This window comes from Corythoichthys intestinalis, chromosome 17 (assembly GCF_030265065.1).
Source record: "Corythoichthys intestinalis isolate RoL2023-P3 chromosome 17, ASM3026506v1, whole genome shotgun sequence".
Lineage (NCBI taxonomy): Eukaryota > Metazoa > Chordata > Actinopteri > Syngnathiformes > Syngnathidae > Corythoichthys > Corythoichthys intestinalis.
In genome coordinates this window covers 9,268,170-9,291,446 of record NC_080411.1, presented here as the reverse complement: position 1 = coordinate 9,291,446, position 23,277 = coordinate 9,268,170, and the positions used below count along the sequence as shown (strand labels likewise).

Genomic DNA, 23,277 nt, shown 5'->3' with positions numbered 1-23,277 from the left:
AAATGCCATCTTGAGGATTTATTGTCATAATAAACAAATACAGTACTTATGTACTGTATGTTGAATGTATATATTCTTCCGAGTTTTATTCATTTTTTTCTTAATGCATTGCCAAAATGTATATGATCGAGAAAAATTATCGGGAATGATTGGAATTGAATCGGGAGCAAAAAAAAAGCAATCGGATCGGGAAATATCGGGATCGGCAGATACTCAAACTAAAACGATCGGGATCAGATCGGGAGCAAAAAAAACATGATCGGAACAACCCTAATTATAATTATTATCTAATGACAGTCTTATGGCGCCACAGTCAATAAAGTGTTACCAAATACGATAACTAGCGATTAATGAAACAACTGGGACAATAACTGAATAAATAATTAGCACAGAACATGAATTTTGATTGTTATTTACATCTGTAGTGCTGCAATGCATGCTAGGAGGCATGTTGGACAACAACAGTGTTGACAGCAGGTGGCAGCAGAGGTTGATTGTCTCCCTCAAGGGAGCAGTGATGGTCAAATGAAGCTTCTTGAAGCAATGAAGCTTTGCAGCCAATTGGTTCAAAGTTTAATGATGGTTCATTTGGTCTCATGATAGCCGTATGATGCCGCTGTCAAATAAAGTGTTATCTTTTGCTGTAAATATCCCATAATACAGTGAGGACAGCTCCAGCTTAGAGTCCAGTGCGGCTTATCTTTGACATACCTGTCAAGTTGTACGGTTTCGGCGTAATTTGTACAAGTGAGTACTGTTTTTTAAATGTGTACGCCATATAGGGTTGCCACCTGTCCCTTAAAATAAGGAACAATCAGAAATTGGGAATTAAATGTTGCGTTCCGTATTGAACTAATATGGAATATAAATGAATAGACACATTTCTATGTATTTTAGGAGTTTTGGGGATGTCCCTTTTTTTCTCTGCCTGAACAGCTTTGGGCGCAAGGAGGGCGTCCCATATTTCTTATTTCTGAAAGGTGGCAACCCTAACGCCATACATTCAAAATCTACGTTTTTCGTGCATTACCTTTTGTTTCCTCCGTTCGGATGTTGTCACCATTTCGGCAACGAGACAATGTGCGTTACTATGCGTTACTAAGTTGGTTGAATGACGCGAGAAAAGTCAGAGACACTGAGATCGAAGTGTTTGTTGTGACGCTGTTGCAAACGCGATGCTAGGCTAGGTGGCTCCAATATTTCCTGACTGTAGCCGACAGCCTACAATCTGCGCCTAGATATCTCATGCATATGAACTACATGCGAAATGACAGACTTGGTGGCATTAGTAAACAGCCGCCATTTTAGAGCAGTACACTTCTCAGAAAGGCTCTGTTGTAATGAACCTTCCTAGCAAACCTAAGTAAGTTTTTATCTAAAAATACTCCTAAATCTGCAAAATCTTGACTTGAATCTATATTTAAATGATGAAACAGTTTTAAAACTTTCACGTCGAGATGAAATAATAAATAAATGACTTCCAAACGTAGCAAAGGTTACTTTGTTTTTGTTTTGTTTTTTTGAAAAAAAAAAAAAAAAACATGAAAGTAACACCAGTTACTCTGCCAAGTAACTAATTACTCATACATTCAGGTAACTGAGTTACTAACTCAATTACTTTTTGGGAAAAGTAATTCGTAACTAATTACGTTTTAAAAGTAACATTGCTCGGTGGAAGGTTGACTGGCAGTTGGTGTGAGAAAGTATAACAGACCGACAGACAGACAATGTGAACAACTTATAACATTATTTTAAAAAAGAAAAAAAAACATTTGCTTCATTTTACGCCGTAAAAATAGTATCAGATGCAAGGATCCGACAATAAAATGAGAATGTAGACATGAAAACAAAAAAGGAACAGTGAATGAAATGAGTTTCGTTTTCCAATGTGAAAATCAACATCAAAAGACAAAATTATTTGTAGTTAAATTCGAAATCTGGAGGGAATTTGAACGGGTGTTCACTTAGATTTTAGCTTGCTCGGTTTTGAATTCGTAAAACAATGGCTTTATTATGAAATTCTGAAGGGTTCGGTGAATGCACCTGTGAAACTCCTGGGTTTTGGTACCTTTAGAGGTGTTTAACCCTCAAAGGGTTCATTTGTTTCCTGGAATGTAAATTTGTTTTGCTTTTTGTTATTTTTTTTTACTGAAATGTATATTTGCTTAGGCTTTTGCTATGTTTCCAGAATTGTATGTTTTTTTTTTTTTTTTTTTCACCTTTAGCGTTTTCTGAAATGCATATTATTTCAGCTTTAATTTTTTTTCCTGAAATATAAATTTGTTTTGTTTTCTGTAATTTCGTTTCACAATTTTTTAACGGCGTTTTACACTTCTCAGCCACCGTACTTTCCCGTCATCTCAATAATGAAAACATTCGGTCAACATTTTGGACACTTTTGAAGTTGTTGTAACGTTGTAGTGCGACATTGTCCCACATGGAAGGCGGTAGAGAGCTGTTTCTGTTATTTCTTTCTCACGTGCTAGCCTGCATTCCTGCTGACAGAAGCAGATTTAGTAACGACATAATTCAGCTGACAGGTGCGTGTTATGCTAGCACGTTGTGTTTAGGCTAGCAGGTTAGCGCTGCATGTTTTTACGCGAAAATAAATATATTTTCTTGTCAGAATAACGGGGGGAACCCCATTGAAGAATTTACTTTTGAAGCAGAGCGTTTCATTAAAAAGCTAAGACGCATTTCTCATAGCTAAATTAGCTTACTCTCGTGATAGCAGTTGAGAAATTTGGCTAGGGCGATTAAGTGTGTACAAAAAGGGCGTGTTTGCAGCAAATATAAATGTTGGTTAAATGGCAAACACCGACCGGGGTGATGAAAGCATTGACTTTGAGGAGGGTAGCGCCGAGAAGCTGACAAGCAACGGGAGCAGTCGGTCTTTTGGCTCCGATTTAGTCACACTGGGTTCGGATAATGGGACTGACACGTCCGGGGAGAAAGAAGTGGACAAATACGGCTTTACAGGTGGAACCCAGCAGTACCCTGGACTGGAGTAAGTCTAGAAAATGTACAAAATTCATGGTTGTTTGTTATATTTCTTGGTTCAGCTAGGATTGTGCTTCAAACAAGATGTTTTCAGTGGAGAATGTGGTAAGCAGTTTGCTACAGATTGAATGGATGAGTCACTGAAAGAAAATATGTTACTTGCATTTTAATTTAAACTAATCTCATTAGATTTAATATAAGATTTGTGTTAATGTCTGCCCACACATTTGCAATGCACAATTTAAAGATGCTGAGTGACGTTGTAATGAGTTTTTCGTGTTACTATCGTGAAATATCTCTAAGTAGGCTATACAGTGATCCCTTGTTTTTCGCGGTTAATGGGGACTAGAACCCGCCGCGATAAGTGAAAAATAGCGAAGTAGTGCACCCAAAAAAATAAAAAAGTGTGTGTTCATTAATGTATTTATTCAAATTTAGCATTGGCAAGAGATATATATTAGACATTTTTTTTCACTTTATTTCCCAAACTATTAAAAAAAACATTATATTTTGATAAATGTTTTTTAATCACTTCAAATGTAATAATTATGATAAGATTTAAACATGTTGCTATCCCAACTAATTATTTTTAAATAAGAATAAAGTAGTAGAAAAATGCTTGGCTTTATTAACTCATTTGCTCCCAAAAACGTATAAATACGTTCTATTTTTAATTGTTTCAGTGTCCCAAAAACAAAAAAAGTCTTTTACGTTTTTTTTTTTGTTTTGTTTTGTTTTTTGACAAGAGGCATCTCTAAGTTCTGTTTCACCTAAACTGCAATGCACAATGCTCAAAACTCATTTTAAAGCAATAGAACTGGCCACTGGAGGGCAGTAGCGCATTTTGGAAGAACTCATCTCGGGCCAAGAAAGGAAGTGAAGAAAAATAGTCAGGAAACGGAAGTTGGAGGGATCTTGTGAAAACGCGTGAGAATTTGAGGGAAAATTTGGCGAACGATCGGGGGGGAAAAAAAGGCAAACGACACCAGAGGAGTATTTTGAAAAGAAAACGAAACCATCGTCAAAGAAGTATTTTTTAAAAATCTATCTTGATGGGACGAACGGTGACGGCCACAACAGCGTCAGGTTCCACACGCGTTCCGCGGAGCTCACGTTGCTTTACTCCTGAGCCCGAGCTTGAAACCAACGATGAAGATGATGAAAAAAGTTAGACCAATCTTGATCCGGACTGATCAGATTACTGGGAGCCACCTCATTCAACTGGGAGCAGCCGACAGCCTTCCCCGTTGTTATGTGCGCAAATAGTTCAAACAGTTCAGTAGTTAAGTTATGTGTAAATAAATTGTTACTTTGAGATCAAAAGCTCTATTTGTCTTGTTGTTTATGTTATTTTGTAGAACCAAAACATTATTCATCAGATGTTTGGGATGTCACAAAAGCGAAAAATAGCTGTGGTAAAGTCAAAGTTATGTTTGAAATGTATGCTTTTACATAAAGCTCAATTTCTCTTCTTTTCATCAGAAATTGGAAAATAGCTCAAACTAAGCTATTTTCTAACGCTGATTTCTAAAGAATGGAAAAAGATATGAACTAACTTTTGTTTTCTGCTGAAAGAAGAGAGTCTAGTCTTTCATTTGGTGAGTTCCATGTTTATATAGCAATAGAACAGAATTTTCTTTGGGCCTTGTAAAATCAGTCAAAATCCAGTAAAACAGCCAGGAGCGAAAAGCCTTGCTCCGGTGAAAATGGCTGGGAGTGAATTAGTTAAATGCTTCATTGAGTGAGTCCACTCAAATCTGCTCCAGCTGCTCACTTACACACAATGAGTTGCCACAGCAACTGTTTAACAAGTGAAATGATGATTGACGCATGTGGTGCTTTGAAGCTTTGGCTTACAAGCATCTGTGGCAAGATCAAACCCAAACATCTGTCAACATCGTTAACTTTGAAAAGCAACTCCAGTGCACGGCTTGACAAACAAAGTGCAGGAAAAGTGAAGGAGGGAGCGAGAGTGAGACTACGCGATTGACTCAGGACAGCTCATCTGTATTTTTTTTTTAACTGAAAAAAAATCCACGATGGACTGAGGGCGCGAAGTTTGAAGCGCGAGGGATCACTGTAAATAATCGAGAGCAATGTTTCCGGTTTTCTAGAAATTATGGTCATTGGTGTCGTTATATCCACTCTGAGATGGGAAAATAAAATCAGGCATTTTTATATCACAGAAAATTTGAAGTGAAATAAAAAGTATCTGCTAACTTTGATTTTATTTACTCCCTGCAGTGCAGAAGAAATCCCGTCATACGTGTTGAGACAGCGGGAAGCCAAATGGCTGGAGATGCTGGACAGCTGGGACAAGTGGATGGCCAAAAAGCACAAGAAGGTCCCCCCCGTCTATTTATCCATGTTGTTAGTGTAAGCAACACATATCAGGACACATTAACCTAACAATTCTCTTAAATGTCAGTCTGCTTACTTCTTGATTCTTCCACGTTTAAGCGAGAAAAAGCTAAAGAACAGGCAATACGTTCAGTCTTTGATGATTACTAGTTCAAACCGGAACTTTGTAAACCATTTGGACCCCAAATTTCTTATGCTTTATGTTTTTTAATGTGCGGTAACTAGGTGAAAGATCGCTGCCAGAAGGGAATTCCGCCCTCATTGCGTGGTCGTGCCTGGCTCTACCTGACGGGAGGAAAAGTGAAGGTGCAGCAAAACCAGGGCAAATTTCAGGTTAGTTTAACATTTCTTGTGCAAGTGGAATTTTATGCGCCTTTAGTCCGAATTTCACGTCTTGCAATGGAATTTGCCAGGGAAGCGCCGATAAATATTTTTTGGGGGAATGACTGGTTGTACAAGTCTTTTATTAGAGTACTAGTTGACACGGAATGGTGATACACGATAATGTCAGGACATCTTTTTTTAATCGTGCAATTAAACTATTATTTTTAGGAGTTGGAGAGGCTACCGGGAGATCCCAAATGGGTGGACATCATTGAGAGAGACCTCCACCGACAGTTTCCCTTCCATGAAATGTTTTCAGCTAGGGGGGGACACGGGTAAGCACTGACTGGCTGTGCGCCTCAATAGATAATACATACTGTGTTGTTGTAATATACCGTAATTTTCGGACTATAAGCTGCTATTTTTTTCCCTCATTTTGAATGCTGTTGTTTATAGTCCAGTGTGGCTTATTTGTTGATTTTTTTTGGGGGTCTATAGGTGATGCTTCTTGACAGTTGTGTCATTAGACTGTCATAAGACCGTCATAATAATGACATGACACTATCACGGGCATTACTGAATGCTTATGACAGATGTCATTAATATTATCTGGCAAATTATGTCACTAACTACATTTATGTCCAGCTCGAATCTTTTACATCTGTTCAAAAGTGAGATCATTTGCCGGATGACACTTAATGACATCGTTTTAAGCATTCATTAATGCTCATGACATTATCATCATGATGTCATAATTATGATTGTCTTATGACAGTCTTATGCAGCCACTGTCAAATAAAGTGTTATCAAATACCATCATTAGCTATTAATGAAACAACTGGAACAGTACAGTGTTTCCCACAGGATTTTAGGAGACTGTGGTGGTGGGCTGCATCGGAGTCGGACAGCCTCACCATGTCGTGCCACGGCGAATTTTTTTTTTTTTCTTCATTATTTTTTTTCCCCCAAGAAGAACCATAACAAAGATATATTTGAAATATTTCATTAGCTAGGCTAATGTTATAGCTCTCAGCTACGGTATATGTATGTAAAATGCGTAGCTGATTACAGCTACGTTACCCTATGTAATAATGCGACTTTTTTTCTCGTAGCAATAGTACGACTTACATCTCGTAGTGACTCAGGGTTGGCAACCCAAACTGTTGAAAGAGCCATATTTGACCCCCACCCCCCCCCAAAAAAAACAAACTAATACAGTATGTCTGGAGCAGCAAAAAATTCAAAGCCTAGTACAAGCCTTATAATTATCAATACTAGCTATATTAGCCTACTATAAAAATGACTAAGTTGGCTAGAAATACATAATTAGCCTTCATGATTAAATGTTTATTTTCCCTGCAGTGGATCCTATAGCGCACCACGTGACTACTCTGTTGTACGATGCCACCACAAGTTTAACTTCATTACAATATTAATGAATTGAAAGAATGTTTGTGTCATGTTTGTCCTCCTAGAAATCCTATTAAAACAAAAAATATATTTCCCTCCCCCATCTTTTTCCATTAAAAAAAAAAAAAAAAAAAGCAGCGCTAAAGAGCCGCATGCAGTCCGAGAGCCGCGGGTTTCAGACCGCCGTCGTAGTCTTCCTTTTTCCTTTTTATTTGACCCTCGTAAGTACTACATTACCACAACAATAACAGCCCTTCTGTCAACTGACCCATTTACAGGACTGGGGGAATTCTAATAGCCGTGTAAAGAGTTTTACTTGATTCGGTGAGAAGGTGAATAGTTTTTCCCCCGTTGTTCGTGAACTAAATTTCCACACAAACGCACATCGAGGTACCATTAACTTAGCAAGGAGAGGTATGAGAGTCATTTTTCGAGTGTCCCAGAGCTCGCGAAATTGGGGGGGGGCGCATTTATCAAAGTTTCGTCAGCCGTAATTTGTCTGAAGTTGGCGCGCCGGTGTTGTGCCGAAAAATAGCCACTCCACGCGAAATGTCCCCCCTGACGGGAGCGCCCACGCGTCACTCGTACAAACAGCCTTTTCTTACCAATCGATGGACACGGAAACGACGTTCTTGTACCGTGAATATGCATCATTTTACTCTGCTTGAACTAATAAATATTTTATTGTGACCAACGCTCTGAAAATAGAGCAAGGCTTTATTTTGGGCCCCGCCTCTCCGCGCAAGTTCAATCAAAGTTTGCTTTACGTCCAAGACGGCCGTCCACCGCTCACTTTCGCCGAAAAGTCCGATCCAATGCCCCGGATATGGGGAAGAAGGAGAGAAGTCTGTATTTGCTTACCCACTTGATTGTGGTAACAATAATACAGAAAAACAATAACAAAATAACAGCGTGCTGCTAAGACATGCGACCGCTATCTCTCGCTATCTCGCTCGTTCTCCCATTCTTCCTACTCGTTCCCCTTGCGTCTCTTAAATAAATAAATAAAATGCTACTCTAAAATGCTACTCTACTACCCGCGCGCGCGCTCTCGCGGGTAGTAGAGTTGAGTGGGCTACAGCTGTGTAATCGGCTGACTGACGCATCTGATTATTATCTTCTTTTTTTTATTCGGCGGGGGGGGGGGGGCAAACGAGACTGTGGCGGCCCGCCACAGTCTCGTTCATTTGTGGGAAACACTGCAGTAACTGAAGAAATAAATAGCATACAACATGAATTTTGATTATTATTTACACCTGTTGCGCTGCAGTGCATGCTAGGAGGCATGTCGGACAACAATAGTGTTAACAGCAGGTGGCAGCAGAGGTTGACTGTCTCCCCCAAGGGAGCAGTGATGGCCAAATGAGGCTTTTTGAAGCAATGAATGGTGGTTCATTCGGTCTTATGACAGTCTTATGATGCCGCTGTCGAATAAAGTGTTACCGGTTAATATGTTTTGGTGTAAATATCCCATAATACAGTAAGGACAGTTGCGGCTTATAGCCCAGTGCGGCTTATCTATTAACAAATGTCGTTTTCGTGTCAAATTTGATAGGTGGCTGCAAATGGGCAGGTGCCCTTTATAGTCTGAAAATTACTGCAAGTCATTGTAAACAAATAATACTAGAATGCATTTTCTGGATAAATTGCATTGGGATGCCTTTTCTCTTTTGAACGGGTCATTTCCTGTCGATTTGCAGTCACTTCCTATTACTTTGGAGGCATTTTAAGACCACTTCCTTGTTAACTCATTGGCTGCCATTGACCTCTTTCGCCATTAGCAGCCAATGACTGCCCTACAAAGCCTCAAACTAGTTTTCCATGGTTTTAAGTATCCATTCAATTATCCATCAATTCATCCACACACACATGCAGACAGAAGGACTTGTTCAGCGTGTTGAAGGCGTACACACTGCACCGTCCGGAGGAGGGCTACTGCCAGGCGCAGGCGCCAATCGCTGCTGTGCTCCTCATGCACATGCCGGCTGAGGTAAAATCAACTAAGCATCACAAATACTCTATACTTGGGCTCCTTGTGCAATATTAGATTGTTGTGTTATGTCCTAGGAGGCCTTCTGGGTCCTTGTCCAGATTTGTGAGAAGTACCTTCCTGGATACTACAGTACAGGGCTGGTAAGAAGCTCACTCAGAACACCATCATGTGGGCATAATGTACAGAAATCCCTAAGAACTGATACTGTCAGAGAGGTACTAAATTTAACAATACATTGTATGGCTGTCAAACTAAATGCTGTACTACATTTTGTTGGGAGTTGCCTGTTCCTAGTATTTTAGCATGGTGTACAGTTTGACACAACTCTGTATACTAACTAGAAAATACAATTTATGGTGATATTGTGTGGGAATGCTTTTGTGCCAGTCTGTTAGTTCCCATGCATTTCCTCTTGATTTTGAGACAATTCTATGTCTTTCCCTGTTGATTTTGTCACATTTCCGTGTCACGTCCTGTTGATTCAGGGGCATTGACCGGTCACTTCCTATTAAATGTATCTGTCTGAAACATTGACGGCTGCATGTCAGTAAAATAGGAACTTGACAACCAGGAGAAATGTTCAACCCTTTAAGGCACAGTGGCTATAAGTGTTGTTAATCTTACTTTAAAAAAGTAATTAATTACATTTACAAATTACTTCTCCAAAAAAGTAATTTAGTAACGCAGTTACCTGAATGTAAGAGTAATTAGTTGGTACTTGGCAAAGTAACTGTTGTTACCTTTCATGTTTTTTTTTTTTTTTTTTTCATTCAAAAAAACAACAACAACATAGTAACCTTTGCTATGTTTGGAAGTCATTTAATGTTGTGAATCAACTGTTAAAGTTGTTAAAATTGCTCCCGTTAGGATTTTTGTTTTGGATTTGAATTGGATAGCTGGAACTAACTGGTTAGCAAATAAACACTTTGATTGGGCTCTAATTGGCAGACAACAAAAATGCCATTGGGTTTCTCTCTTATTTCATATTCTGCACTTAACCAGCTTTAAAATTACTCGTTACTCTCGTTTTTTATTTTTATTTTTTTAAATCATTTTTAATACAGTTTGTGTTTTATTTAAGGAAAAAATATTGCATTTGACTAGGTGATTTGATCGGATGTATTGTCACTATATTTGTGATTGAATTGATTTTAAAAAAAATTGACAACAATATAGCAAAGCAGCAATAGCTCATCACCTACTAAAATGTGTTTTTGTGACAGGCCTATTTATAATTATACAGTAAATACATTTATAAATGAATACAGTTCTAATAAAAACTACATTAATCAAATTAAAATGCATTAAAACAGAAATATACACTGGTTACGGCCTCGAGTAAAACTAAAATAGATTTTTTTTTTCCCTTTATAGTATTTAACCCATTGCATGCCATAGATGGCTATTAAAATCCAATTCATTTAAACCAGGAACACTGGCTGTGAATGCTCATGTTTCAGTGCCAATGACGGCGCTAGATGTCCAATCCATTTAGACTGGGAGGGGCGAAGTTCATTCAATTTCCCCTCCCTGTCAAATTGGATTGGACGTCTAGCACCTTCAGTCACAGCCAGTGAGTTAAATGAGTGCTTTGTCAAGGTTAAAAAAAAACATAGTTTGTGCACGAAAGCGTTAAAAATTGGCACATGGCCGTGAATAAAAAATGTACTCCTGCAATCTCATTGCTCACTTATAAATAGTCACTCTTGCTAATTCACTTTTAAAAATGGATTTTTTTTTCATTTACATACAAAAGGACTCATTTTTGTCTTTAAAAAGGTAAGGTACAAGCTGTTTTTTTTTCTTTATCTAATCCACAGTGTGTCTGCTGGGATCATTCTGTCTGTCCTTGGCTCCGTCTTTGAGGGATACCAATACGCCAAACACTTAATAGCATGATGGGATAAGGAGATTAAGTCGCGAAAGGAGTCACTCACCTCCCTCCATATCGTTCCATGCAGGAAGCCATCCAACTGGACGGAGAGATTCTTTACGCGCTACTGCGAAGGGTTTCCCCAGTGGCGCACAGACACCTCAAGCAGCACAAGGTGGAGCCCATCATGTACATGACCGAGTGGTTCATGTGCGCCTTCTCCCGCACGCTCCCATGGGCATCCGTGCTTCGCGTGTGGGACATGTTCCTCTGTGAGGGTAAGACGTGGCACTTATGCTATATAAGTGTTTTCCAACGTTTGTTAAGCCAAAGCACAACATTTGAACGTTCATCAGTTAAAAATGGCACAAAAATAGTTTTCAGTGTCGCCTTGATGTATGAGGTTAATTTATTTAATCACAAATTTCTGTGATTTGTCTCGGTTTATTCATACATCTTTTAAAAGTCAAACGACAATGACCTAAATTTGCCAGCAGATGGTAGCAAGGCACCATTTTTTTAACGGCTCGCTTAACAGAGAACTAAAACAGTTGAAGTGTTTTACGCTCAGGCAGATATATCCACTTGGCCAAAATAGTTGCTTCCCACCCTGTTAATGAAAGAAAAACCTACTAAAACTGAAAGTGTTATGATTGTAAAAATTCATGAAAATGAAAATCAGAAATTGCGTTTGATTGAACCAAAACTTTCCAAAACAACTTTTTTTTTTTCACTAGCGTCTATATTAACTCATTAGCTTCCATTTACGGTGCTAGACGTCCAATTCATTTGGACTGGGTTCTTTCATTCCCAGTCCAAGTGAACTGGATATATAGCGCCATCAATGGCACTCAAAGTCCTCACAGTTTAAATGAACTGGAGGTCTATCGTTGTCAAAAGCAGGTGATTACTGAAGAAAGACATTTGTTTATAAAAATAATATAATAATATAGTCTGGCTGTATTTCTTTACAGAAATGTCACTCAAATATTCTCGTAGTTTGTGAGGAAGACGAACGTTTTTTGGTAGATTGTCCGCATTTGCAAGAAAACCCATTGTTATTGATTTCCTGACTAATCGTTATCGTTTCCCAAATCGTATTGGGATTCACCCAGAGGTCCCCACGGTTACACTGGAGTATGCAGCATATAAAAAAACTTGCATCAAAAATCGTCCTGTAACAAAAAAACTATAGCTGAAGCCATCGATTATTTAAGTAATCGAGTAATTGGATTAGGAAAATTTAACGCATTGCAGAATGAATGTAAAACACAGGGTTGCTAAGATTGCACTTTCAAAAGAGCATTAAATGCGAATCCAAAGTAAAGTTCTGGAGTGTTTCTTCGAACTGTGCAGAATTGCACTTGATTTTCACAAGAGCAGTCAATGCATTCAAAAATAAAATACCTGATCTTAACCTCTAATGGTATACAAAAAATAATAAATCAACGAGGATCTAAGTGCAACACAAGGACACTTGGCTAACTTGCTTTGCCAAAGTCTGCTAGCTTAAATGCTATAAAATAGTAACGTTTGTTTTTGGTTTTTTTACAATGCTCTTGACAAATCATTCAAACACATATTCCCACAAAAAACTGCTAAATATACCTATGAACTAAATTATGAATGTATAAAAAACATTAGCTCAAACAAAAACTTATCTTTTGATGGTCTTAACAGGGAGCAGCTGGATTCAGCCATTTTAAATAAGTTATGTCATATTCATTGTGCCCACTAGAGGGCTGTGTAACCTCCCCAAATCAATGAAACAAAATGCAAACACTTTCAAAATAAACCATTACAACGCTTATCTAATTAAACGAATCCTTTAAGCAGCAAAATTTGTTTCAAAGCTTTTATTAATCAAATTACTCAAGTTAATCGATTAATTGTTGCAGCACTACTTTTGTTTGTGGCGCTAGTTCCAGTCTTCGCGTCTCCTATAGAAGCCTTTCTTATTTTTCTCAGGAGTGAAAATTCTCTTCCGCGTCGGCCTGGTCCTTCTCAAATGCACGCTAGGATCTTCAGAGAAGGTGAAGGCCTGCCCGGGGATGTATGAAACAATGGAGCTTCTTCGAGCCATACCACCTCAATACATGCAGGAGAGTTTTCTAGTGCGAGAGGTGAGTTGACGTTATTTCTCATCTTGCCATTCCCTATTAGATACGCACTGAAAATTCGGTAGCCGAAATGGGTTTTGGATTTAGTCTGGAACGCTGCTTTTCATGAAAATAACAGTACAGAAGTTGCTTTGCCCTCGTATTGTGTTCGAGTCAAAATCGACCCATTTTAAAGTTTGGGTATGCAAAAATCAATGGTACTTTTTAAATGGCATGGCAACAGAAGAGCAAAATATAATACAAATTGTGAAAAATGAAGTACAAAAGGCATGAACGCAAATTATTTATCTGCATTTTGAACATGGTTTTTACTATATAGTGCATAAAGTTAAACGTTTAATTTCGCGTTTAATCTTTTTTTGTGTTATTCATTGCTGAAATGTCATTACTGAATTATCATATAAATATTGTTGTAATCCTAAGCATTGAGAATTTGTATATTATATAAAATTAAAAACCAAAAAATATGAATAAAGATTGGCTTAATTTTGGATTAAAATATTTTTCGTTTTTCGGCCTCAGTTTTCTGGAAAAGAATTTCAATTTTAGTGCTTCCCTACCTATTTGGATTCGCGATTTTTATTTTATTTTTATTTTTTTAATAATTACAATATCTCATTGTTATCACTGTAAAACGCTATAATTCAGACCATAGACCTGCCCATATCAGCAAAAGACATCGAGAAGGAGCACCTGGCACAGCTGCGGCGCTGGAAGGAGACCCACGGCGACCTCCGCTGCAAGTCCCCTCCCAGAATGCACGGCGCCAAGGCCGTCATGGTTGCCGAGCCGCCGGACCGACAGGATCTGAGGCAGAGGCCCACCATCATTGTGGAAACCCCACCCGAGGTAGACGGCGACAGGAGCACCCGCAGGGCTAAAAGGAAGAATCGGAAAAAGAGCGTCCTGCCGTCGGAGGAGACCGGTAATGCCTCACAACCTCTCCCGGAACCGTCGCCGCTCCTTCGACCGCCAAGCGCAAACGCGTCAAAAGAGAGCGATAGCGGCGCCGAGAACGACACTTATCTATAGCACGGTGAGCTCGCAATTATTCCGATGAGGACGTTTTGTGGGAAAAAAAGCTATTGAAGCATTTATTCAGTACGGCAACGTGTTGCTGCCACCCAAAAAAAAAAAAAAAAAGTCCAATATCACGTATTTACATGATAGCGTCGCGTAAAAATGTGATCACTATCATGTAGCAACGTGATTATGTAAAAACGTGATATCATTTAGAAACGGGATATCATGTGAAAACTTGATACCATCACTTAGAATCTTGATAACATGTAAAAACGTGATGCTGTCATGTAAAAACGTGATAATTAAAAATGCGATACAGTACTATCCTGTAAAAACGGTATATGGCGGAAAACTCAGGTGACTTGTTGACTTGAAGTTCTGCTCTGAGACAACCAATTTGGCCAAATTTCAAAATTGTCCGATATGCACGTGTGACACATAAGCTTAATATCTCAATTTTCTGGGGGAAGGAAAATTTTGAATTGGAGGGCATTTGAAAAACAGAAGTTTTTTTAAACAGCAAAACCCTATCTTGAGGTGAGAGCACGCGAGAGCAGAATTACAGACGCCATGACTTGAACGAGATTTTATTGCGTACTTTACTTGTTTCGATCCAAAAACTCATACAAAAACATGTAGCATGTATCACTGAGTGTCAAGACACAGCTGTAAATGGCAACAGCTGGATTTTGGGGGGATTTTATGGGTAAAACATGGTAATATAACAAGGGTCGCGATGCAGAAATCGCAGACATCAAGGAGTGGTCAAGATTTTCTTTTTCATATATTTACCCTTTGAAACTTTTTTTTTCAATTTTTCTTTGTTTGGATCAATTATTTATCATCTAAGATATCGGAGAAAATGCGACAGTAACAAAAAAATACAATTAAGTGATAAAGATGTAGATATCTGTGACTTTTACAGACACCATTTTTTTCATTGTGATGTAATTTGTTAAAAGTTTAAAATATGCGAGTGAATAATGTTTTGAAGTCGTTTTTTTTTTTAAACAAAATATTAGACATCAGTTAATGATTCTAGGCTAAAAAAAGACATTTTGAATAATAAATATAATTAATTACCCTCGTTTTATGGCTGGGTTGAAACAAAAGCGGTTGCGCGACGTCTGTAAACGGGGGTTTCCAGGGTAAAACGGACAAATTAAAAATAGTTCGGGGGCTTAATGCGCCATGAATCTGCTATGGCAGCATATAGACATATTGTTCTATCAAACACAACAGTTGATTTGGCTTAAAATACAGCAGTTTCTTTTAAAGAGGAGTGAAAGAGCAGAAACTGCTTTTTCAGTCTTGTCTGTTTTCCGCCAAATGTAAAAACGTGATAACTATCAAGTAAAAACATGATAATTATCACGTAAAAACGTGATACTGGACTTTTTTTTTTTTTTTTTTTAAATGGTTGGTCGCAATACGCTTCTTGTAATTCAGTATGCTTGATTACAGCTTTAGCTGACAGGTGTCCAATCGTGCTCTTTTCATCCTTCTGCTGTGAATGTAAAAGCGTTTACCACTAGGAGACGTCCAATCCATTTGAACTTGGAGCATGCCAGAACTCCCAGTTGAAATGGATTGGACGTCTAGCGCCGTCAAAGACAATTACGTAATGAAGCTGGATATCAAGAAAATGGAATAAATGCTACGTCGGCTATCAGTCTAATTCACTCTGTGATTCCCCACATTGAGCTGCAGGTGGCAATAATGCGCAGTTTGCACTTTTTTTTGCCTGTGGCTGGATCAGCATCGAGAGGATGGAGCTGCTATTGTGCAGATAATTTACCATCCTAAGTGATCATCATCATCTAATAAGAGCCACCGTGTGAGCTTTTTTAAGCTTTACTAAGGTAATAAAGCTACATCTTTATTTTTACGTTCTCACATTGGATATTATTAGCTATCTTATGCGAATTTAATGTATCCAGTGTGTTCCCATGCACTAAGTTAAAACAAATGACGGTATTTTACCTTCTTCCCCAGTATGTTATTTTGTTGTACATAGGAGTGCGCAGCACCTTCACGCTACTTTGACTCCTTTTAATGAAGGAACATGTTCAGGGACATTGTTTTGCCATGATGCCAAAGATTTTTATGTTGGGTGTGTTGCCTCTATCAGACTGGGAGTGTTTATTCATGTATGGAATGAAATGAGCGAGGCTGCGCAGAAAGAATTTGAAGGACTGTTACTGAAAAAGATCACTAACATTGGGAGATTGTAGTCGTGCAAACACCAATGGTTTACATCCTCCGTTTCTGAGCCAGATATATAGATTATATGTATTTTTATAGATTCCTAAGTCACAAATGCAGCCAAATGATTGTACTGTATAATGTAGTATTTTTTTGACAATGACATAAGCTCAAGCGATATTGAAATATGTGTTTTACACTTTTAGGGGAAGAGCAGCAAATAACAGATGTAAATCTTGATAATGGTGTTTAAATGTAACACATCTTTGTCTGCAATCAACTTTATAAAGGTGTACCGTGGTGGGTATTTGAACATTTGTGTTTTCTGTCATTTTCTAACAAAAAAGTTTGACTTTGATGAGCATTTGATAATGTTGGAATTCGCCCCCATGGCCAAGCCACACGCGGGAGCGTGCCAACCGGGAAGGCGGAAATTCCGCGCGTTCTCTTCTTATTTTAACCCTTTGTACTGACTCCATGTTTCAAAAGTTTGAAGAAGACTCACCGAAAGCAGGTTGACAATTTATTCGTCGACAATGGTCAAAAACAAGGCAAAAACAGACAACGGAGGGAGGGCAAGGCAAATTTATTTATATAGCACAATTCAACACAAGGCAATTCAAAGTGCTTTACATCACATGAAGATCATTAAAATAACATTTAACAATGCTGAATCCAAAGCAAGGCTACATAGAAAATGTTTCTGAGCAGCAAATCTGTGTTATCTCAGTATCCAGTGTTTTTTAAGTCCGTGGTGTAGGAGGGCCGGGCCGAAGGTGTGACTGCGTGTTGTTTCGGACCATCCCGCTGTGGCTGGTCTTGGGCGGTTTTGGTTCGTGCGCGGATGTGATGTGGTTACCACAGTGACCGACGCTGGTCTTGATGTCCCAAGCGCCCTCTATCAACTTTGTTATCCGGGCTGGCGCTACTTGTTTTAGGACAAAGCGCACTGGTCTTTGTCCTTGTTCGTTGTCCGGAGAACTGATTGCCAGAGTTGATGCATCAATCTTGCTCGTGACTCATACGTTGGGCTTCTGTGATAAGATGGCGTTGTGTATCTATTCTGTTGCTTTAAACTGGGGTGTGCTATTTATTTTACATTAGGTGTGTTAGAGTAGTGCAGTCCTACAGTAAATATGAGAAATGATACTATTTCCTGATATTTCCTTATATTACGTGTGTTCGAGTAATGCAACCAGTTAAACGGTGCCTACGAGAAACGGTACCATTTTTCTATTTCCCCCTCAGGAGCCCCGATATGGGGATTAACTTTACTGTGTCAAGGCCACTGAGTGAAGTCTTCCTAAACTATAGCTAAATGAATGTGTTACACTAATGCAAACAATTATATGGTGTGTGCGAGAACGGTACCTATTCCCTTCAATAATTATTCTATTTTCTAGCACTTGTCCTCAAATTCCAGTAAGACTGGATTCAAACACTGAACCTCAGAACTGTGAGGCGGACGCACCAAATGCACTTTTTTCTGTAGAGGGCGCTAATGGACTGCCACTTAAGACCAATAATAACTGCAAATCAAGCTGTGGTGTTTTAAAATCAGATTATATTTGAAGCGTCACATTTTCATTGACTGCTTTTATTGTGGAGGCCACATTTAATAATAAGACAATGAGAAGAGAGAGCAAAACACCCTGCACACAGAGTAGTGGCAACGTTCGATAGCACAGTAGACCCTGTGTTCATGTTCACCCGCCACCCTCCCTGCAGCAGCGCACTTCCTCGGACACCTGTTTCTCCGGCTCTTTCAGCTCGGCCAGGAATTAGCATTTCAAATGTGGGAGAATTCCCACAGCGCCGCAATCTTTGCGGCTTTTTAGCCTCACTTTTTACATGCCTGAATGATGAAGGTCAGCTGCCCTTTGCTTGAAGGCCCAATATATTGAAATCAAGCTGTAGTTCCCATATGCACAATTTGAAATGTAGAGGTTTGTCCAAATTTAAAACCATAAATTGTTCTGAAGTACTACAACTGTGACTACTGACTAACACTTCTTTTTACATTCATGACAGTTTACTGTGTATTGTATAAAAGTAATTGCTCAGTGACTACTACTGCAATGCGTCAACAAAGGGTGAGTCAATATTTATATTACTGTTATGTAAATTGTCAAATTTTACTTAAATGATTGCCCATGCAGTTTTGAAGGTATTAAAACACTGACAATTCAGCTGTGGAAAAAATTTGTAGCTCTATTTTAGGGTTGTCCAAATGTTTTTTCTCCATAGGCCGCTTTCAGAACACTTGAAGAATGCAAGGGCCAACTAGAAATTAGGGATGGGAGTTTCAACATAATTTTCCTGCCGACTAGTCTCAGATTTTGTTAGCGACAAGTCGACAAGTCTATAAGCAAGAAAACAATTTAATACACATGTCGGCATCGACAACGAAATAACCCACACATTTCCAAAGATTGTAGCATCTACAAGGATAACGCCAACTTGATGATGATACACTCCAGGAAAACAGTACATTATTTTCAATTGATTATACCGACCTGGACGCCACAAACCATGAAAAAAAAAAAATGTCAGCGTTTAACTCTTTCACCACAGAGTCTTTAAAAAATATACTGTATATATATATATATATATATTTCTCAAAATAAATGATATGAATAATAATATAAGTAAAATTAAATTGCTATGATTCCTATACCCACTGTGAATTTTAAAAAATCTTTGGGACGCATTGTCCCAACGGGAGAAACTGTTAAGAGGACGCTTGCCTGAATGCTATGCTAACGCTATCAGTTACATTTAGTGTGTGATGATCACTCAGCACATACCTTTTAAGGCTAAAGCAACATTGCATATTCTGTCTTGCCAAGATAAGAAAACAAATTAAATCGTGTGTTTCAAATGAAGCAAGGCTAGAGAGGACACTGGTGAATTGGGGGGCGAGGGCGTAGCACATCACATGAGTGACACAACTAGACACTGATACGATACAGGCTAATTAAACTTTAAAATGTTACAAATTGTGAACATGTGACGAAAACTATGGTGCATTTTCTTCTCGTCTCGTCCGACAAAAACTATCATTCGTCAAAGTCAGCTTTATTGTTGTCAGGGAAGCTCAAGTTTGAACTCCAAGACAAGCGTCAACTCGATAGCTCAATGAGAAATGAATCAGACCCCAACCATGGATTGCTTTGCTTCGAAGGGTTTGTGAACAAGAGCTCTCGGGTACAAAATGATGTGATTCAGCCAGGAGCTGTGATCACCCAGAAGTACAAAGTAGAATAGAGGCTGGACATTTATACTGTTGAAAGGGCGGTGCCGAAGCCCACCGTGAAACGAAACTTTCTAAGAAACGAAACTCATCATCTCACAAACCTGGGTATTTTTCCGTACAAAAACATCTTTGAGCTGAGACCTTGAACACCGGCTCTGGCTAGAAAGATGATGAGCTCAGCCTGATGAGCCACGGTCCTCTCTTGTATTCATTCAGGGCATACTGGAAAACGCAGGAACATAACAGTCCATATTTGAGCATATTGTGATACAGTCCACAATAGTCAAGGCTATGGGGAGGCACACTCAAACAGATTAATATAATGATGCTCTATGCTACAATGTTCTCATGCAAGCATAACAAAGCATACAACGTATAATGTATAATGGTTGTGTTTTAAGCATGAATAAAATTCACAATTGTCATGTTTTGTTTGTTGACGAAATCGTTTTGTTATCCTCAACGTTGTCTAAAACAACCGATCTCATCGTTTTCAGAGGCGGTCCATCAGGTAAAAAAAGATTGGCTTTTTAAAAAAAAAAAATTCTAAGTACAGTATTATCTCAGTGGCTACCATTGACGGCGATGGACATCCTCTCAATTTTGACTGGTAAGTCAAATTCGATTGGACAACTGTTGCAGTCAATGGCAGTGAGCAGGGTTCATACGGGTCTTTGAAATCCTTGAAAATGCTTGGATTTTACGGTCGTGTTTTCAAGGTTTTGAGTTTTACGTCAAGTCCTTGAAAATGCAGCAGAATATATGCTGAACTCAACCTTCTTGTGCGGGCCATATTCAATGATTTTTTTTCATCGTTTGCTGCGGGCCAATGAAAACTGGGCAGCGGGTTGTGATTTGGACACCCCTGCTCCATTATATACCTCCTTGAAGAACGGTGAGTGAAGTTTCAGTAATTGCAGTAATAGCTTAAATAGCTAACATAAAGCCGCTTAAGAGAATCACGGAATTGTTAATCAACATTGCGGTTTTGGTATTTATACTGTATTTGTATTGTAACAATTTGTTAGTAGTGTATTTGTTCTCTATTAAAATCTTCAGTGTGCTAATCTTACAGTATAGGACATTTGTTGTTATATTTGCACTGTACATAGAATAAAGCTGCATAACACTTTTAACCTTCTCATTTAGTTGCGTAACTCGCTTAATAATTAATGGTACTCTTATGCAAATATCTTTCTCAGTTCTGAGTCAACTTGAGATGTTTTGTGTGTTTTGACAAAGGTGGTATCGTCGAGGAGATGACCATATGTGTGAAGCTCCAGGGAGATTAAAGTCTGGGCTTGGTGAGCTTGTAATGCTCGTCTCAAGCTTTTTGGTAACAAAGTTGCTCCTTTTATCCCCCCTTGTGCCCTTTTTGTGACCTCTTCGCAAAAAGGAGATTAGCGGGATAGACGCTAGGCACCCAAGACAAAAACCCAGTGGGAGGCTGGTAAATCTCATCTGCTATCTTTGTTTATTTATTAGTATGTGATTGTGTGCAATTGTATACCATCAAACACGCAAATGTCCAAATATTTGAATTTTATTTGGGTTGAAGATGATAAATGTCCAATCCAAATGGCTTTTTTTATGCTTAGGCTGTGAATTTTAATTACTTTGTCATTATTAGACATCTAATTCATTTGAATTGGGAGGGTTGCCAGCGCCAGTAAGGGGAAAAACGGGGGAACTTAGTCTGTTCTGGACAGGGCGTAGGTTTGGTCTCAACATCGGTAGGGACGATGTGGCATAACCTGCATGTACATTATTTTTGCTGGGGACAGGACATTCTTAATGATCAATGCAAAATAATCTGTATTGACCTAATGTATATTTTTATGTGTATTGGTTCAGCCTACACCGTTCAAATCAAAACGTTTTCAAAACTTACGAAAGAAATATTATGAAAACTTTCAGGAAAAATGTCTGGATTTTATGAGCAAATTTAAATTGCATTATTTTAACTTATATTATATTAAAATACACAATAAGTACAAGCTTGTTAATCATCTTTTAAATATCCAGGAATGCAAATAATAATAATAAATTCTTTTAAGACGACTCAATGTTATCTAAATAAAGAAATTAAATAAAGCTGAAAAAACTTTTGTCAGAGAATTAAAAGATAAATAAAAATGGAGCCATCCTTCAGGTAAAACACTACTGCTTTTGTCCACAAGCACAGTCAAACTCAGCAAAACAATGAACGCTCCTGTGGGCTACTTTAAGACCACATAAATAAAATAAAAAGTAAAGTTGGGGAGAAGGGGATAAAACTCGGTTCACGACATTACTTACAATTTAATTAACGTTAACAGTAGAGAAAACATACAGGACACCTCTCTAAGCAGCTACTTACTTGAGTTTTGCAGGTTATCAAGTTCACACAGTTTAATTTTATGCTAACTCTGATGCACGTTGGACTTTCAGTAGCAAAATTAGTGGTGTGTTCCCCACTTCCACAACATTGGCGTCTTTTTACCTTTCTTACAGTGGCTGCTGCTAGCTGGGGAAAAAAAGTCTAATTTCTAATGTCGGTGTGGATGTGTTCATCAAGTCATCAGCCAATCAAATGTGCGTTTAGTAGGGAAAATGGACTGGTACATTCAGCAAGTGAGGCAAATGTAAGTCTGAACATAATGAAAATGATTCACTTAATAATGGTGGGGTCAATTACAACAATTAAAACATGGGAAGACAATTTAAATGACCTATGTAACTGAAGTCATTATATAACGCAAATAAGGTTGCTTTGAGCATCCTGAAAAGTTGCTGTGTTTTGTCCTTACCGTTCCTATGCAAAACTACGCCCTTGGTTCTGGTTAATCAACAACAGGTTTTGATGCATGAAATTCTTCCAACACCCATCCAAATAGGCCTTCATGGAGCTTGCTTTTTGCTCTGAGGCGTAGTCACTGTTTCCACAAATGGTAGGCATGTGTAACTCGAAAAGTCAAACCTGGCCTTGCGTTTCCCTTGTAGTACTTTTCCATGTTTGGTTGAGGAAAATAAATAAAAGGCAGGGGAGTTGCACGTGTGGGACAGGAAGTGGAGTGGCAGCACAGGTCAGAAGTGCCACAGATGCTCTTTCAATGCACGCTGCCCAGGAAGTGTGTATCCTTTAATGGTTTTCCTCAGGATAACAGTAGCCACTCGTGCGTAGAGTGAACGTCAGCTTTTTTTTAATCATGAAGATTTGTGATAGGATGTAAAACGTCATTGCAGGGATCTCCCTTTTTTTCATGAATGATGATGACTACGCTGGCCATTTGTGTCCAACTTTGTATACAGTGATTTTCGGACTATAAGGCGCACCCGACTATAAGCCGCAACCCACCAAATTTGACACGAACAGGCATTTGTTCATAGTAGGCTGTCAAACGATTAAAATTTTTAATCGAGTTAATTACATCTTTAAAATTATTTAATCGTAATTAATCGCAATTCAAACCATCAATAAAATATGCCATATTTTTCTGTAAATTATTGTTGGAATGGAAAGATAAGACACAAGAAGGATATATACATTCAACATACGGTACATACAGTGGGGAGAACAAGTATTTGATACACTGCCAATGGGTTTTCCCATTGGCAGTGTATCAAATACTTGTTCTCCCCACTGTATGTACTGTATTTGTTTATTATAACAATAAATCAACAAGATGGCATTAACATTATTAACATTCTCTTAACGCAATCCATGAATAGA

General features: G+C 38.5%; 1 protein-coding gene across 4 annotated transcripts in view; it reads left to right on the top strand.

Annotated features, from left to right (window-relative positions):
• Positions 1-2,374: 2,374 nt before the first annotated feature.
• LOC130905895 (TBC1 domain family member 10A-like) overlaps positions 2,375-23,277 on the top strand; it is a 44,039-nt gene continuing 23,136 nt past the window's right edge. For 2 of the 4 annotated variants that reach the window (XR_009061163.1, XR_009061162.1), the window contains exons 1-9: positions 2,375-3,007; positions 5,245-5,344; positions 5,587-5,694; positions 5,914-6,020; positions 8,971-9,085; positions 9,163-9,228; positions 11,050-11,239; positions 12,930-13,084; positions 13,730-14,117. Coding sequence is in view for 2 of the 4 variants with exons in the window: in XM_057819671.1 (XP_057675654.1) it covers positions 2,808-3,007; positions 5,245-5,344; positions 5,587-5,694; positions 5,914-6,020; positions 8,971-9,085; positions 9,163-9,228; positions 11,050-11,239; positions 12,930-13,084; positions 13,730-14,113 (1,425 nt within the window). In the remaining 2 variants the exon portion in view is untranslated. Of the gene's footprint in view, positions 3,008-5,244; positions 5,377-5,586; positions 5,695-5,913; positions 6,021-8,970; positions 9,086-9,162; positions 9,229-11,049; positions 11,240-12,929; positions 13,085-13,729; positions 16,608-23,277 lie in introns of those variants that run through there. The other 2 variants (XM_057819671.1, XM_057819672.1) reach the window with 2 other exon arrangements.